At 53.3% G+C, this 17599-nt stretch overlaps 2 protein-coding genes across 26 annotated transcripts in view; one reads left to right on the top strand and one right to left on the bottom strand.

Moving 5' to 3' along the window:
* Positions 1-14207, top strand: part of DAAM2 (dishevelled associated activator of morphogenesis 2) — a 113685-nt gene extending 99478 nt beyond the window's left edge. For 5 of the 6 annotated variants that reach the window (XM_067753046.1, XM_067753045.1, XM_067753050.1 and 2 more), the window contains 9 exons: positions 585-669; positions 2452-2558; positions 2669-2757; positions 7015-7183; positions 7360-7467; positions 8405-8465; positions 9646-9777; positions 10868-11038; positions 11261-14207. In XM_067753046.1, coding sequence (XP_067609147.1) covers positions 585-669; positions 2452-2558; positions 2669-2757; positions 7015-7183; positions 7360-7467; positions 8405-8465; positions 9646-9777; positions 10868-11038; positions 11261-11482 — 1144 coding nt within the window. In that variant the 3' untranslated portion in view covers positions 11483-14207. The remainder of the gene's footprint in view (positions 1-584; positions 670-2451; positions 2559-2668; positions 2758-7014; positions 7184-7359; positions 7468-8404; positions 8466-9645; positions 9778-10867; positions 11039-11260) is intronic. The other variant, XR_010946837.1, reaches the window with a different exon arrangement.
* Positions 6411-17599, bottom strand: part of MOCS1 (molybdenum cofactor synthesis 1) — a 44413-nt gene continuing 33224 nt past the window's right edge. For 7 of the 20 annotated variants that reach the window (XM_067753051.1, XM_067753065.1, XM_067753067.1 and 4 more), the window contains 10 exons: positions 12985-16190; positions 12741-12806; positions 12145-12190; positions 10853-11118; positions 10009-10099; positions 9841-9906; positions 9478-9744; positions 8117-8203; positions 7723-8022; positions 6411-7123 (listed from right to left, as the gene is read on the bottom strand). In XM_067753051.1, coding sequence (XP_067609152.1) covers positions 15430-16190 — 761 coding nt within the window. In that variant the 3' untranslated portion in view covers positions 6411-7123; positions 7723-8022; positions 8117-8203; ... (5 more) ...; positions 12741-12806; positions 12985-15429. Of the gene's footprint in view, positions 7124-7722; positions 8023-8116; positions 9745-9840; positions 9907-10008; positions 10100-10786; positions 11119-12144; positions 12191-12740; positions 12807-12984; positions 16191-17599 lie in introns of those variants that run through there. The other 13 variants (XM_067753070.1, XM_067753071.1, XM_067753052.1 and 10 more) reach the window with 12 other exon arrangements.

The raw sequence follows: 17599 nt of genomic DNA, 5'->3' as shown, positions 1-17599 counted from the left end.
GCTTCCCCAGGGCCTCCCAATGGGTGTGCATCTGGAGGGACTGTGTGTGTGTGTGTGAGTGTGTGTGTGTGTGCACGTGTGTGTAGGGGGTTGCTTCTCCCTCTCCCAGACAGCAAGACGTGTTGGAACAGCTGTGCGGGACCCGAGGCGCTATCAGAAGACTGAGACCTGTTCTGTCTTGAAGGAAACAGGAAACTGCCCCCTTAGTGACCTGCCCATATTCCCATCCTCCCGTGGAGATGCCGTGGGTATTTCCGGCATGGGGAGAGGGATCAGAAACTCCTCGCCCTGTCTCAGTCTACGCTGACGATGGCCCTTTTCCTCCCAAATGTCCCTATCCATTAGGATGGAGACTCAAGCAAGAAACCAGAGACTCACGTCTCTAGAGACTGAAGTATCTCAGGATTGAGTTATAGAGTGAACCGTGTGAGTTTAGTCTGAGAAGGCTTTGCAGAGGAGGGAGTGCTATCAAACGTAAGCGAGAGAGAGAAGGCCCGGGCACTGGCTTCTGAAGGAGAAGGTCTGGGGTCTGTCCTGAGCAGACGGGCCAGGCCAGGCTGCTCAAGGTGGGGTTTTTGCCTTAGGTTGAAGCTGTCTAACGAGGAGATCCGGCAGGCCATCTTGATGATGGACGAGCAGGAGGACCTCGCTAAGGACATGCTGGAGCAGGTGAGGCCCCTGAAACTAGGGGGTGGCCGGACCCCTTCCTGACGGCCCCCAGGGAGGCCGAGTCTCTTAGGTCAAGGAAAAATCGGGCTGGGGGCTGGAGGAGTGAGGGAGAGGTTTATAGAAACTTCCCTGGGCCAACCTTTCTGAGGAGAGACCAGAAAAGGCTGCATCTTTTTTCAGGGGATTGAGGCCCCCAGAAATATATGAGGAGTGACCCCCCACCCCGCCATGGGCCTCAGGGCAAAGGCAGTGACCCATAACCGTATCTCCCCCAAATCTCTTCCACATCAGTCTGTTGTGTCCTTCAAGAGAAACCCAGAAAACACCAAGCAAAACCACCATCAATTGGACATGAAAATTAAGAACTCTGTCGATCAAAAGGCACTATTACTAGAGTGAAAAGGCAAGCCAAGCTTTAGGAGACCTTTGCTTTATGTATAGGTCACAAAGATCTCATATTCAGAACAAAGAACTTCACAAATCAGTGAGAAAAATGACAAACAACTTAAAAATGAGCAAAAGACTTGAATAGGTACTTCATGAAAGAGAATTTCCAAATGGTTCAATACTATCAGTCATCAGAGAAATATGGAAAATCACAGTGAGGTAGCACCATCCACCCCCCTAAACAGCTAAAATTGAAAAGGCCAACAGTGCTGGGCGTTGGCAAGGATGGGAAGCAACTGGAACTCTCATTGGGTAGAACCATTTTGGAAAACGATTTGGCAGTACACCTACCTATCTTAGTGCCCAACAGTCCTACTGGGTACAAACACCAACTATGGGAATATTTATAACAATTTTATTTATAAAACCCCGCAAACTGTGAACAACTCAGCTGTCTATCAGGAGCAAAGTGAACAGACTGTGGTATATTCCTACGATAGAATAGTGCTCAGCAATGAATAAAAAATGGATTACCAATAACTACGTGGAGGAGGCTCAGAGGTTATGTTGAGTGAAAGAAGCCAGACCCCAGAGAGAACACGCTGCATGCGTCCATGTGTATGAAGTGCAAGAATAGCCAAGTTTTATCTAAGGTGACAGAGTTCAGCTGAGAGGCTACGCTGGGGGATGGGGGTGGCTTGGTTACTGAACTAGCACAAGGGACCTTTCTACGGGGATGGAAATCTTAGTTTAATCTGGATGGTGGTTCAGTGGGTGGATAGTTTTGTCAAAATTCATTGAATTGCACATTTAAAATGGATGCATTTTATTTTATGTAAATTATACCTTAATAAAGTTGGTTTAAAAAGAAAAAAATCGGGCTTCCCTGGTGGCACAGTGGTTGAGAGTCCGCCTGCCGATGCAGGGGACACGGGTTCGTGCCCCGGTCCGGGAGGATCCCACATGCAGCGGAGCGGCTGGGCCCGTGAGCCATGGCCGCTGAGCCTGCGCGTCCGGAGCCTGTGCTCCGCAACGGGAGAGGCCACAACAGTGAGAGGCCCGCGTACCGCAAAAAAAAAAAAAAAAGAAAAAAAGTAAAAGAAAAAAAATCATTGAGCTGTACACTTAAGAACAAGTACACTTTACTGTAGGTAAGTTATATCTCAATTTTAAAAAGTCAGAAAACTAAAATAAAAAGAAGGAAGTCTAGAGCTGGGTGTCTTGTGTCCCCTTGGGGCAGGTGAAACATAAACCACCCCCATGAGGATGCACCTCTCTTTTATGGGGGGCCCTCCCCATCTTGAGCCTGGTCAGTGTGTGGGCTTCCATGGGCTGCCCACCCCCCATGTCAGCTTCTCACCTGTTTCCTGTCTGACCATCACCTGCCCTTTGCAGCTCCTCAAGTTCATCCCGGAGAAGAGTGACATTGACCTCCTGGAGGAGCACAAGCATGAGATAGAGCGGATGGCCCGTGCGGACCGCTTCCTCTATGAGATGAGCAGGTCGGGGGCAGCAGGCGCGGCCAGGAGGGGGCGGCGGTGGGCGGGCCAAGGAGGGGGCTGGAGCTGCTCTGGGGTTGGGGGCCTCACGATGCAGCCCGCCCTGTCCACAGGATCGACCACTACCAGCAGCGGCTGCAGGCCCTCTTCTTCAAAAAGAAGTTCCAGGAGCGGCTGGCCGAGGCCAAGCCCAAAGTGGAAGGTATGGCTGAGGGCTGGGGAGGAGGCCTGGGGGTGGGAGGCAATGGACAGGCACAGAGGAAACCTCCTTCCTTATTCTTGATTGCCCCCGGAAAACCAAAGTCAAGGACAAGACGTAAGTCTATGAGTTTTGTAGATGTATGCACTTGTGTACGTGTGCACACGTGCCGGCCACGCACCCCATTCCCCGTGCCTCGGCATGCAGGCTCTCCAAGGCGGGGAGTCTGTTGACATCTGCCCCAGCCTGGAACAGAAATGCTGAAAAAATGACGATGACATTAAGCACCTAGAACACTTCTTGGCACAGATTGCTCTGCTTGAGAGGTCCTAGGTGCAGAGAAGACCTTGGACACGTTATTTTAAGTGTGAGCTACTAAGAAAGTAGGAAATTGGGCAGCGGGATCCCCAGAGGTATCTGATTTGCTGGGGTTGGGAACCCCTCCCACCTTTTTCAGGTGAGAACTTTGTAATTAAACGAGAACCACATGCCAAGTACTGTGTGAAACACTCCACATGGATGGTCTCATGTGGTCCTCGCAACGCTACGGGGGCCATTCACTCATCTCTAAGATGAGGCTATGTTAGTGGCCCAAGGCTGTGTTGCTGGTAGGTGGTGGAGCCAGGATAGGAACGCAGATGTCGTTCTTCAGAATCCATCCCTTCCCTCTTGTCCTGTAGTACTTCCCAGAGGGCATGTCCCTGGAACTGCCTGGGGATGGCAGAGGATGGAGGCACAGGGAGCTGGGGAGAAGGGCAGGTGGTCAGGAGGGTGGGCAGCCGTGAGGACCCCAGAGGGAAGAAGCAGGAGAGGCTGTGAGGCTCATCTGCGGTGAGAACAGGATCAGCAGATTGGAATGAGAGAGCCAGTGTCCAGGATGCTGGGGGGCAGGCTGGGGGCAGAGCAGAGCATGGGCCCCCTCTGCTGGACACCAAGCTGCCTGCACTCCCTTGGAGGCCCAGGCCAGAGAATGGTCCTTCCTGGAGTTTGATGAGCTGCTTCAGGAGGATTCCCAGGGTAAGGTGGAACGTGGCAGGGTTAGAGGCTGACGTTTTCTGTAATCTGACGGACACACGCACACCCACGCACGTGCATGCACGCAACAAGGGGTCTGCAGGCTGTGTGATCATAGATAACGGGTCTGAGGGGGAAGGAAAGGGTTCAACAGTGACTCTGCAGGTCTGAAGGCACCTCCTTCCCTGGTGATGGGTGAGTCCTGCTGCTGACTGCCTTTGGGGCGTGAGGCACAGATAAAGGGGTTCAGCCCAAGGCATGTGTTCAACTATTTGTGTCTCTTGGGTCAGTGAAGCAAAAGTGAGCAATCGCCTGTCATTTGGATCTGTGGAACCAGAGCAGTTTAGCCGCCAGGTAGATTTTTTCTCAGATAATTTCCTGCTCCTAGGAGCTCACTCCTAAACTCTCCCTAAGAGGTCATCAGTGCACGCTCAGGAAAGAGCTTCCCTTTAATATCGAGCTAAGCAGAGTGAGACGCGTTTGGGATGGCAAAGCCTGCTGAGGAAAGTAACAGTCGCTCTGCTATCGCCATGGCTACCGTTCTAGAATGGTCTGGAGGTCTCTTCCGTCCCAGACTTGGGAGCAGGTGGCTGAAGTGGTATTTGACAGAATCAGGTCAGTGGGCTTGACTGGGGGCAGAGAGGTGAGGAGCGTGCAGGGGTTGGGGTCCATGCTCCTCCCTCCAGTTCTTCCAGGAAATATTCCTGGAAGAGCTAAGATTTGGCCTATCCCAGCTGGTTGATGAGCTGTTGACCCCTGTCCCCAGCATCCCTCCCTCCCCAGGCAGGGCCTCTGGGTCAATTTGCCGAAGGCCAATTCATCAAATCTGACAAATTTACCAATTCTTCTGTGAATATATTCATGAACATATTCTTGAATATATTCTATGAATATGTTCATTGCTGAATATACCAAATTTACCGGCGCTCATTATGAACATATGCACTGAGTACAGTCAAGATGAATACGGCTTCACATGTAAACATGCTTATGAATTTATTCATGAATATATTATGACTATATCTAAAATGTCTGCATTGCATTATGGGAGTTTTCCCATTTACACTGATTCCCTTTGAACTCTTGTCAGTTTCTGTTTTACCAACATTTTAGCATTTTTAGGATTCCTCTGCAGATTTTTCAAATAGCAGCCTATCAGCCTTAGAAAAACTATCCCAACCGGTATGCGTTGCCGGAAACTCTGAAGTAGTTTACTTAAAAAAAAAAACCAAAACAACTTGTTATTGAAATATGCACATAGAAAAGTACACAAATCCTAAGAGTCCTAATTGATGAGTCATCCAAAAGCGAATGCACCTGTGTGATCAGCAGGCAGGTCAAGAAATGGAATGTTTCCAGTCCCCCAGAGCCCTTCTTCATGTCCCCCTCTCAAACATTACTTCCTCCAAATCCTCTGAAGGTCTGTCTATCCTGAACTTTCTGTAAATGGAATAACATAGTACAGATAATTTTATGCTGGTCTTTTGCTCAGCATTATGTTGTAAGTTATCCCTGTTATTACAGGGAGCGGTGGGTTATTTATTTTCAGTGCTGCGTTTTATTCCATTGTATGAATATACCATAATTTACTTAACCAATCTAGATGGAATTTTTTAAAAACACAAACTAGAAACCATTCAATTATTCATCAAGAGTACTGCCACTGTTAGGTCACAGAATAGGCAGATGTTTCAGTTTAGAAGCCGCTGACCAACCTTATCTCTTACTCATTTTGTGTGTGTGTGTGTGGTATGTGGGCCTCTCACTGTTGTGGCCTCTCCCGTTGCGGAGCACAGGCTCCAGACGCGCAGGCTCAGCGGCCATGACTCACGGGCCCAGCCGCTCCGCGGCATGTGGGATCTTCCCGGACCGGGGCATGAACCCGTGTCCCCTGCATCGGCAGGCGGACTCTCAACCGCTGTGCCGCCAGGGAAGCCCTCTTACTCATTTTTTTACAGCTTTTTTTTTTTTTTTACAGTTACTTTAACTGCTTTTGAAGAGTTTTGCAAAGTTTTAGTCAAATGGTTTGCATTTAACCTTCATAGCAGCATCTTAAGGAATGTTCAATTTGGCAGAAGCCAAAGATCATAATACAATGGTTTGATCTTCTCACCACCACATTTAATAATCCAAAATCATATTCTATAACTGGCAGCCAAATTTTCAGTGTAGGATTTGTATCCTAATTCTGCACATCCACCATTAAATACAGAATAACTGAGGAAGGGCCAGAGTACCCACATCAGAATGAAATACTGAAGGTTTGGTTACTGTTAGTCTTAGTTTGTATTTTCAAGAAAGGTATCATTTAAGGAATTGGAGGGAAATTTTTAAATGCCTAAAGGTTGGAAAATTCTTTTAAATGATATTCAATAGGCTGTCTAGTAACCTATTTAATCAAATCTAAGACACCATCAACTGCAAAGCACACCATTATCTTATAAAACAAAAATATGAAAATACTGCAATTGATGATGTTATAATTTAATTGACAGGGATGTTTTTCTTTCCAAAAAGATCAACAAAATTCAGCACTTCAAAAGAGGCAGAAACAGTCCCATAGTATGTAAAATGCAGAAGTTAAAAATTTTAATCACTAGGTTTAGAAAAGTAAAAGTATTTTTTTTATATATATATATATATTTTAATTTATTTATTTTTGGCTGTGTGGGTCTTCGTTGCTGTGTGCGGGCTTTCTCTAGTTGCGGCGAGTGAGGGCTTCTCACTGCAGTGGCTTCTCTTGTTGCGGAACATGGGCTCTAGGCACATAGGCTCCAGTAGTTGTGGCACACAGGCTCAGTGGGTGTGGCTTGCGGGCTCTAGTGTGCAGGTTCAGTCATTGCGGTGCACGGGCTTAGTTGCTCTGCGGCATGTGGGATGTTCCCAGACCAGGGCTCGAACCCGTGTCCCCTGTATTGGCAGGTGGATTCTCAACCGCTGTGCCACCAGGGAAGCCCAAAGTATTATATTCTTGCATATATCCACAGAAAGAATATGTTAAGAGTCTAAATATATGCAAGGAAAGATGATACATCCTCCAATATAGTCTTAGGAAGAGTTGGCACGTTTTGAGAAAGGGTTATTTGGTGAATTGGCTTTTGGCGAGTTTGCTTCCCCTGGAGGCAGGTAGATGTGGAAGATCGTCTGCTGGGCTGTGGGCACAGCCTCTGCCCCTCTGAAGCTGACACTTAACGGCGCCTTTTCTGGACTTTGTGGTGGCATCATCACCTGTCCCTCCTCCCGCAGCCATCCTGCTGGCCTCCCGGGAGCTGGTCCGCAGCAAGCGTCTAGCGCAGATGCTAGAGGTCGTCCTGGCCATCGGCAACTTCATGAACAAAGGGCAGCGTGGGAGCGCCTACGGGTTCCGGGTGGCCAGCCTTAACAAGATTGCCGACACCAAGTCCAGCATCGACAGGTGCGACCTGCCGGCTTCTGGAGTCTCCGTCTCACCCCATCCTGGCCTCTCCCCTCCTCCCCGTTACCCTCCCAAAATATGCCACAACTTCCCCCTAACACCTCACCCTAGTTTCCGCCGGACCCTCATTCCCAATTCCCTTGGCCCCGTACCCCTGACCCGACTTTCACCCACAGAAACATCTCTTTGCTCCATTATCTGATCATGATCCTGGAGAAGCATTTCCCTGACATCCTGAACATGCCCTCTGAGCTGCAGCACCTTCCAGAAGCCGCCAAAGTCAAGTAAGGGGTCCTCTTGAGGCTGCCTTCTCCCTGTGATCCCGCCCTCTCTCATCTAAACTTCCTCCTTCGGGGCTGCTCTGAGCTGGCTCAGAATGAACAGCATCTCGGGGTCTGCTCTGGGAGAACCCAACGAAAGACACTCTTTGCTCTCAAATCCTCATTTCAGAGATTCTCTCAGGAAACAAAGCGGGGAGTGGGGAGCTGTGACAGGGATGGGGAGAATGCCGGCAATGGGGTTGTTGTGAAGCCACTTACCACTGCAGGCGAGCAGAGCTTAATCCTGCCTCTGCAGAGTGTGGGGAGACAGTGTAGGACACTCGCTCCATTATCCCCACAAGGGGTAAGATAGGCATCATCTACCATCTCCTGTCACTCACTGGCTGGGGGTGGGCAGTAACGCTCTGGCCCGCAGAAAAAGTGCTCAGTGGTTGGAAGTCAGGGCTGTCCACTACAACGGATGGTCCAAGGAGATGGCGGGGGTGGGGTGGCGGGCTCCAGGGGCATCTGCTACAGGCGAGAAGTCAGACCTGAACGTATATAGGCTGATAGAAGCATCTCCAATAGAAGCAGAAACGCAGAGGTAAATAGCTAATACACATCAAAGGTATACTGCATGCAAGATACCATGTTAAGAGCTTATGAGCATTACCTGATGGTAATAAAAATAAATCCAAGCCAGAGGCCATGTGTGGGAAACCTTCCAATATGCAGCATGACATTTCCGGTCTAGAAGGATCTATAGGACATAAGTTTCACCCGTCATTTTATAGAAGCACAGACAGAGCACAGAGGGGACGTGATTTGCCAGGGCGACATGTTAATAGCCAAAGCAGGGCTGGAACCCGGGTGCACTGACTCCCAAAGCCATTGGGGTTTGCTCTGCCTTGTACTAACCCCAGCTCCTCTCCCTCCCTCTGTGTCCCCCCGCCCCCCATAGCCTGGCAGAGCTGGAGAAGGAGGTGGGCAACCTCAGGAGGGGCCTCAGAGCAGTCGAGGTGGTGAGTACATCATCTATGCCTGCCTGGGTTTGAGGGGATGCTGCCCGTGTTTGCTGCCTGTCACTGGGCCAGAGGGTGGACCCGCCCACCCCCCCCAGATGCAGACCCTGTCTGATGCATCTCTGTGACCCAAAGCTCCTGGCTGGGGCGACAGAACAGCTGGCACAGCAGGTACAGCCTGTAGCATAGAGTGAGTGCTCAGGAAAGGATAACTGAATTACCCAAGGCTTAAATTTAGACTGAATAGGAGACATCCACCTGAGACTGTGGCCTATCACTGTACAGTGGAGTGGAGTGAATGAGAAATCTGCCACGTTTAAGATTGATTCAAATCGATGGGACAGAGGATCTGCATGCCTTGGAAGCTGACTTAGGGCCGGTAACACCTAGTGTGACACTGGGGACCACTGTCCCCAGAAGTTCTTATGTCTCTTCACCTCCTGCCTGGGCCAGTAGAGGACCCAGGGGCTATACTTTTCTTTTTGCTGGAGACCCAGATCTCTACTATTCCTGATCTAAGTGCTTCTCAGATGATACTGTCTCTAGCCCAGTGTGGAGGTGGCCCACTCCTTTGTTCCCATCTAGGAACTAGAAAGCCTTCTCATCTTCACTGGGCGTATGTGGGAGGCGGTTAAGGGGATAGTGGGCTTAGAGAAAGAAGTATGAGAAGGAACCTTTTGTTGCCATTATGGCAGTGGGGGGACGGGGCAGGGGGCTGCTTTCTAATTTATAGCCCTTTAAAGTGCTACCCAAAATGTGGTCCGTGGACCATGAACCAGCAGCATCACATCAACTGGGAGATTTGGAAATGCATCTCACACTTTAATCAGCACACAAATCACCCAAGGGTCTTGTTAAAATGCAGATTCTAATTCTGAGTGGGGCCTGAGAGCCTGCTTCTTAAAATTTCACGCTGCTGGTCCCAGACCACGCTTTGGGTAGCAGGATCTAGAGAAAGAAATATGGCAGCAGGGGCGAGGGAAGCATAGAGGCAGGGGGTACTGGTTGATACCTCACAATCTTTGCCACCCTTAGAATTTGAGACCCAGGGTGTACCCTCTTCCAAAGGAAGGCTCAGTGTCCTGCGATTGGCAAGGAGGGTGGAGGACGTGATGAGTCCCAGCATTCCTGACTCTCGTCCTGGCACTGGTCTGACCAGCACTTGGCTCTCCCTCCTCAGGAGCTGGAATATCAGAAACGCCAGGCATGGGATCCAAAGGACAGGTTTGTCCCAGTCATGAGCGACTTCATCACGGTCTCCAGCTTCAGCTTCTCAGAGCTGGAGGACCAGCTCAATGAAGCCAGGGCCAAGGTAAGGGCGCCCCAAGCCCCCAGGCTGACCCCACCCCCACCCCTCTGTCTTCACTGGTCCTACCACAGGTGGCCCAGAAGGGACACACCCAGAGGCACAGAGCTTTGAGGAGAAAGGGTTTCCTCACTCCTACAAGAAAAGCGACAGCAACGCTGTTGCAATGTTCACAGTCCATTGACCAGATGTCAGGCACCCCATGAAGTGTTTTCCATCCTGTGTCTCACCGCCTACCTTCTGGGTTTGTTGAAAGGCTATTATCCCATTCCACAGATACGTGCACTGAGATCCACAGACGTTAAGTAACTTGCCCAGGGTTGCCCAGCTGTGACAGACAGAGCTGGGTTAGAAGCCTGACTCCGGAGCCTAGCTTTGCTCTCGGTTGCTCTGCCTCTTCCTGCTTTGCACTCTGACACGCCTCTGGACCCCAACTGTGGGAGTCTTATTGAGATGTGGGTCCCCATTCAGGAGGTCGGGGGTGGAGCCTGAGATTCAGCCTTTCTAACCAGCTCCCGGGAAACACCCATGCCGCTGGCCCAGGGAGCACACTTAGAGTAGTGAGGGCTTTCTTAGAGGGTTTTCAGTAGGTTGAATTAGAGATGGTAGCTCTCAGTAATAGTGCCAGGCAGGTAGCTAGCTAGCACTCTGCATCACTAACTCATTTAACACCCCCCCCCAACAGTATAAAGTAGGTCCTATTATTATCCCCATTTTACAATGGGGAAGAAACCGAGGCACAGAGGGGTTAAATAACTAGCCCGATAACTAGATGATCTGACATCCTTGTGGTCCTGACCTTAGGAAGTGCTTCCCAAGGTCTGCAGCTCCTGGTCCTGTACCTACACCCTAACAGACCCAGAGGTCACTCTGGGCAGCCTCTGTCAGTCAGCCTGGGTCTCCCACCTCCCAGGTGTCAGCCTCAAGCCTTTCCTTCCTTCAGCCTTGTCCTTACCCTGATGACGTGGGGGGGGGGGCTCCCTTCTCTAGCCCTGCCCCCCCCAAGTCCCCCCACCTGGATGAGCTCTGCTCTGGCTGGAACTCAACTGCCCACCAGGCTCGGGGGCGACTCTCCACCAACCCTTCTCTTCGACAGTTCTCCAAGGCCCTGATGCACTTTGGGGAGCAGGACAGCAAGATGCAGCCGGATGAATTCTTCGGCATCTTCGACACCTTCCTGCAGGCCTTCTCGGAGGCCCGGCAGGACCTGGAGGCCATGCGGAGAAGGAAGGAGGAGGAGGAACGACGGGCGCGCATGGAGGCCATGGTGAGGGTGCTGCTGGGGCCTGGGTCTGAGCAAGGCTGAGGGAGTGGAGAGCGCGTGGGCGGCGGGAGGCTCAGGGTGCCCTAGCAAGGAGGAAAGTGGGGCCACTTGGTAGACCCAGCCCAGCCCAGGCGTCAACCCGCAAAGGAGGGCAGGTGTCTGTGGCCTGGACCGCGGTGGATGTGCTGGGCCGCGGCCTCTCACCCGCCCTCCTCGCCCTTCCAGCTGAAGGAGCAGCGAGAGCGGGAGCGGTGGCAGCGCCAGCGGAAGGTGCACGCGAGCAGCGCGCTGGACGAGGGCGGCGAGTTTGATGACCTGGTGTCAGCCCTGCGCTCGGGCGAAGTTTTCGACAAGGACTTGTGCAAACTCAAACGCAGCCGCAAGCGATCAGGGAGCCAGGCCCTGGAAGCCACCCGGGAGCGGGCCATAAACAGGCTAAATTATTGACCTGGGGGACTGGCCGCAGCGGGAGGCTGGGAGACAGGGATGGGCCCAGGGCGGCGGAGTGGAGGAGGCCGTGCTAGTGACACTTACACAATTCGGTGCTGGATTTAGAGCCCTGGGCTGGGTCCTGGGGGCGGGGCTACGTGGCAGGACCCGGTGTCTCCCCACCTGAAGGGGCTCCCCTCATCTCCTCTTTCCATCATTCTTCCTGCACCCTGGCCCCAGGGGTCACTCTTTGAGGCGGACTTGGCCATCCCGGGCCGGCCCTGCTCCCTGACCCCCAGCACGGACACCCAAATGTTGGCACAGAGCTGTCCCATCTCTAGCCTGGAGAGAGGTCCACGGACCTCGTCTAGATTTCACGTGCCGTGGGGAGTAACGGGCGGGGGCATCCAGGCTCCCATCTCTCAAGAGTAGGCTTAATGGAACGTTGATATGGGGCGAAGTTTCCTATTGAAAGGAAGAGGCATGACATATGCTAGCTAGATGTGTTCCAGGAAAAAAAAAGATGCTGGGAGTCTGCAGGGACCAAGTCATCAGGACAGGGTGACAGTGCCTGTTTCCTACATCGCAAGCCCTCTGGCCCCTCTTGCATGTCTTAAGTTTCTCTCCCTTCCCTCCTGCCATCTCCATCCTATACTAATCCAGAATCCCGGAAAACTCACCTTTGGGTTCCCACGACTAGGGCTCACTATCAGGTACTTGATGGATCTGGTAAGGGAAGGGGTTCAAGGAAGAAGACCCCATTCATCACCACACCTCGTACGCTGGGCACAGGGACCCTGGAATGAAACTGTCCTTCCCCACCCTGTACCACCTGACCATTGTCTTGAAGCGAGACAGTGACCTCACACGTTGGCTAGGGGTTCCAGAGGGCAGCACCTGAATGGCTCCACCCAGAGCGCCTGGGTTACCACTGAACACTACTCGGACCCCGTACTCGTCTGACATCTGCCACTGAGCAGAAGGCACAGTGACCTCCTGCTCTGTCCAGCCTGCAGGAGACACTTCCAACTGCGTTCGTCTGGCTGAGGTTGGCCCTGGGGCATCGGTTCCGAGGGCTCCAAGGGCAAGAGCTGCCCTCTGCAGTTACGTGCCACCTCTAAGGGAGTAAGGGGACCGCCTCAGGGGCATTCAGATGGGGGGCGGGCCCAGAGAAGGCAGGGTGGAAAGCTGAGGGGGGTCCCACCCCCCCGCCCGCAGCTCTGGGACCCGACTTGGTTCAGCCGACTTTCATTCTGGTTCTCCTGTCCGTTCTCACCTTCATTCTGTCCACCAGGAGCTGTCCTTCTGGGGCAGGATGATGGCTGGTATCTACACAAATTTTCTAAAAGGACAGAGGTGAGCTGAACTCCATCAAGGCTCATTTTTAATACATTTCCAACCCCCCAGAGTTAACCCCTCATCCTCTGTATCTGTGAGACCTGCCTGATCCTCCCTACAACCCCACATCAACAGGCTCCCTGCCCTTCTATCCTCCTGCCCTTCCCTTTTGTGTTTCTCACCTTCTGACCTCCTCCTCCAGCTCAGGGTTATTGCCAGTGGACAGACTGGTGGGCTGGGCCCACTCTTCAGCTGCCTATCTTTTCTGGGGGTGGGACCATAGTAGCTGCAGGGGAAGAAACACAGGGTTGCTGAGCCCAACATGGGTGTTGGTTCAAGGGGGAGGATTGAGCAAGTGTAAGCCTGGTGGGGACCGGTGTGAAGCAGCCATCCTGGAGTCCAGGTGAGGGTAAGGTGAAGGCTTACCAGGAAGAGTGGCCGCAGAGCTGTGTGATACCCACAAAGCCCCCGCTGGAAGAAGCCGGCATTGGGACAATGGGAAGGTTGTGGTGGGACCTCGCAGGGTCCTCCCCCAGACTGGCCGGGCCGAGGTCCACCTCACCCACTGGGACCGGGAATAGGGAGGGCTCCACGTCTAGCCAACAGGCCTGCCCAAACCCCGGTATTCCCACCCACCGTGGAAGGCTGGATACGCACCAGGGAAGAAGGAACATGGAAGACGTTCGAGACACGCTGGATCCACAGAAAAGCACAGTTCGGTTTAACTGTTTACAGAGGACACGTATATTGATTGTTCCAGGGCTCAGGCTTCTCACCTCTAAAGATTTTGCTTTCTCTATTTATTATTTTTCTAGATCTGGCCAGTGGCTCTGACACCAGACGCCACTGTAGCCAGATCGCCAACAGTGCCTTGGACCACAGACCATCACGGCTGACTCAGCAAGAAGTGCTGGTGCCTTGGAGACAGCTGAGTTGGTCCTTGATGTGCTAAACGTTGACGCCTGTTGTATTTGTCCCTTGGTCGTTCCCAGGTGCCCTTCCTGCCACCTTTGGGTTCATTTCTCCAGCTAATTTTGTGTACAGCGTAAAATTCAGTTAATCTGATGCAACCTGTCCCCTTCTCAGCAGCAACATCTGCTCCCCCTCCCCTGTGAGGGAAGGGAGGCGTGTTTAGGGCGGCGGGAGGAGAAAATTCTCCGGGTGGATGGGGAAGGGTCTGGTCCAGGCTCTTCCCCAACCCTATTCCCTTTCCACCCTCTGGGGGAGCCGTGACCACCCCCGCCCCCCACCTCTACCGCCTCCACGCCAAGGCTGTTCTCACCAGCTGTTTCAGATGACAAATGAGGCTAATGTATAAATTCTGCAGCGTCCTTTTCGCCTGCACCTTTTTTATAGAATATATTGTAATACTAAAAAATATTAAATCCGTGCCACCCCTACCTAACCGGCCTTGAAACTTGTGCCTTCTTCCCACGCTGGGACGTGAGGCGTGCTGGGGAGCGGCATAGCCCATGGTGTGTTGGAAGCAGATCCTACCCGCTCTGCGAGCCCCGACTGTGACATCCTCAGGAATTCCGCAAGCCAGTTCACGTCATACGGTAGCTTGAAATCGGCCAAGGTGGGAGGACTTAGACCATGGAAATTGGCCTTTTTTGCTTTTCCAAGAGCTAGTTGTTAAGCATTTGCCAGCACACCTGGGTGCAGGGCCAGAGGAAAGGCAGGCGGGGGGCCGGGGGAGTGAGGCTAGAACTAGACACCTACCCACACCGAGAGAACCCCGCAAGCGCGTCCAGCGTTTGGGGCTGTGTAAACCGGGAGCCTCTAATTGCACCCCGTGACCTCTACCAGCCGGCGACGGGATGGGCTTCAGACACCCCTACCTGACGGTGCTACTGGAGATGCTGCATCTCTGGGCCTCCCTCTCCACTCCTGCCTTCTCCCCCAGGGAAGGCGGGGTGCGCGGAGAACACGCCGCTTTGCTTTTCCAGCGTCTCTCCTGCTCCTCTTCCCCCAGGGGGCATTGGGTTGAGGGGTGGGCCTGCCATCACGGCGGCTCGGTGCCCTCGGCACAGACACAGTCCTCATTCTTGCATCCCCCAAGTGGGCATCGTGGCTTTATTTGGTGCGCCGTGTGGGTGAAGGCAAGCTCCATTGCTCCTCCTCCCCTGGTGTGTCCCAGGACGAAGGGGTGCAGGTGGAGAGGCCGTGCGCGGGGCAGGTGTGGGAGGTGTGCTTGGTCAGGAGGCCTCAGGGCTGTGGCCCACGAGGCCCCTGCTTGGGAGCCCTTGGTTCCCTCCCGGGGAAGGAAGGAGAAGAGGAAACCCAAGAGAGAAGGGGAGGTTATGGGCTCAACTGTCGGAGAGAGTCCACAAGTCACTCAGTGTGATTCGGGGCTTATCTAGCCTTGCTTGCTGTGGCCAGCCCCCTCCCACGACCTTAGTTAGGGTCCAGGAAGGCTGACGGGCCTGCTGGTTTCCTCTCGGAAGAAAGGAAACCTCGCAGGTCAGTGTAGGTCATCGAGCAGTAGAGGGGTGGGCTGACCTGGGGTTCCTACCGGTTGAAGGTAACTGGTGGCGGGGTGAAAGGAACTTGACATCTTTCCCTTGGCTGAAATCTCATCCCATCTCTTGACCTCGCTGGGCCAGGGGTGAGAGGGGGCAGGAGCTCTACGTCCGATGGAAGTCCCCCCGCTGACCCCCGGTCTTGCTGACGAGCTTGATCTCCGCCAACACGATGTCCCTGCTGACAGCCTTGCACATGTCATACAGGGCGAGGGCGGCCACGGCAGCGGAGGTCAGGGCCTCCATCTCCACCCCAGTGGGGCCCCGAGCCCGGCAAGACGCCCGGACCACCACGGCGTGGCGTGTGCTGTCCAGCTCCAGCTGCACCTGGACGTGGCTCAGGGCCACGTGGTGGCACAGCGGGATCAGCTGGCTGGTCAGCTTGGCCGCCTGGACGCCTGCCAGCTGGGCCACCACCAGGGCGTCTCCCTTCTTTAGCTGGTTCTCCTGGACGAGCTTGTAGGCCACAGGCCCCAGGAGGACCATGGCTGAGGCCACGGCCACCCGCTCTGTGTCTGGCTTCCCACCCACGTCTACCATAGCCGCCTGTCCTTCCCTGTCCACGTGGGTCAGTTGGTCTGAGGTGGGCAGAGGTCCTGATGGGGTGGCAGGAGCCCGGGGCTCTGGGCTAAGGCACTTTGGGTTGGCATCTGAGTCGAGGTGGGAACTGTAATGTCTCTGAGGGAGCCCAGATGCCAGCCACCACTGGGCGAGGCGAGGGATCTGGGGGGGCCAGCCCCCTTTCCACAAAGTCACCGTCTGGCTGGAGAAACTCACTCTGTGCCTCAGACCCTGAACATGGAGGGAGTCCCTGAAGGAGATGCTTGGAATGGCTGGTGGGGAATCTTGGCACATCAAAAATAACTCTGGAAGGAAAAGGAAAGAGAAGAAAGGCTCAGTCCAAAAGGTAGGTCTTTTCCCACCTCCCTCCCCAAGCCTCTCCCCACCAAACCCCGAGTTCTCCCGTTCACACTGGGGAAAGGGGAATGAGGGGCAAAGAGCACAGCGAGGAGAGAGAGAAAAGCGATGATACACAGAGAGGGGCCCCCGGAATAAACACGTGCAGCCCTCCTCGCCAGGAGGTGCACAGGGCCAGGGTCCCGCAGGCTCTGCCTGCCCTGCAGTGGGCTCTGTGGGTGCTCCCACCTGGGCTCCCCTCCTCACAACTTTCCTGTTGCCCAAGTTCTCTTAAGAAACACCTAAGGTCTGAAGACTGAAGCCTCGATCAGATGACTGCTCTGTCCCTTCATTTTCTTAAAACGATAGCGAGGCCTCCGCCTGAATTACCAATTAGTTACTCTCATCTTCACATTCTCCGGGAAGGGCTAAGAGAAATCATATAGTTTATAGGCAACACACTAAGGTAAATATTTAGTCTATTTCAACAATATCTCAAGCAGGTCAGAAGCATACACAAAGCAACAGGATGCTCTGAATTGTCCCAGGGGCCTCAGGGACCTTGTAGGCTCTTGTTACTCAAAGGTGGTCCAGGGACTGCCAGCGCCAGCACCATGTGAGGACTGTTAAAAGAGATGCAGCCCGGGCCTCCCGAATCCGAATCTGAAATAACAAGATCCCTAAGGGAGTCACAGGCACGTGAAAGTCTAAGAGGCCCTGTTCTAGGCAACTCCTGGTTTTATAGAGATCAGACCACTTTAGTTACTCTATATCCTTGAGAGTATTATTATTCCTTCTGAAGCAATTAGGCCTCCCAACCTCTAGCTTTCCATCATGCTCTAGCCCCCCTACCTTGTCAGTGTCAGAGGTACAATTATCAAGGCACCCCCCACTCCTTGCCATCAAGGCGTGTCAGCATGGGTCAAGGCCCAACACAAGAGGATGAGGATGGTGGAGGTGACGGCAGAAGAGAGGTGACACAGTTTTCTTCCCGATGGCATGCTGTGGTGAGCCGCCCTTCCTTCTCTGGGTGGCTGGTGTGGTCCCTGGGCTGTCTCTGGCCCACTCCAGCCCACATGCCTCAGGGCTCTCTGCTCCAAGTGCTGGAGGAAAAGAATCCCTTCCCCTGGTCTTCTCACTGCTTCCTCTTGCTTAGGGCACAATTCAGGGGCCCAGATCTGGCTGTGGCCAAGGGGGCGAGGCCTCCCCTGCTCTAGCCTGGGCATGCACCAGAGAGATAACAGCATCCCCAAAGCTCCGCATGGACCAGCCAGTTCCCCAGGGTTAGAGACCACATGTGGCTCAATAAAAAGGTGTTTCTGTTTGAAGCATCCTATGCACATAAGAGACGCCCTGGGCCCGTAAGTTCCCGGGAGTT

The sequence above is a fragment of the Pseudorca crassidens genome, chromosome 10 (assembly GCF_039906515.1).
Source record: "Pseudorca crassidens isolate mPseCra1 chromosome 10, mPseCra1.hap1, whole genome shotgun sequence".
Classification (NCBI taxonomy): Eukaryota; Metazoa; Chordata; class Mammalia; order Artiodactyla; family Delphinidae; genus Pseudorca; species Pseudorca crassidens.
The sequence above is the reverse complement of the archived record's forward strand: the minus strand, read 5'-3'. Positions and strand labels throughout refer to the sequence as shown.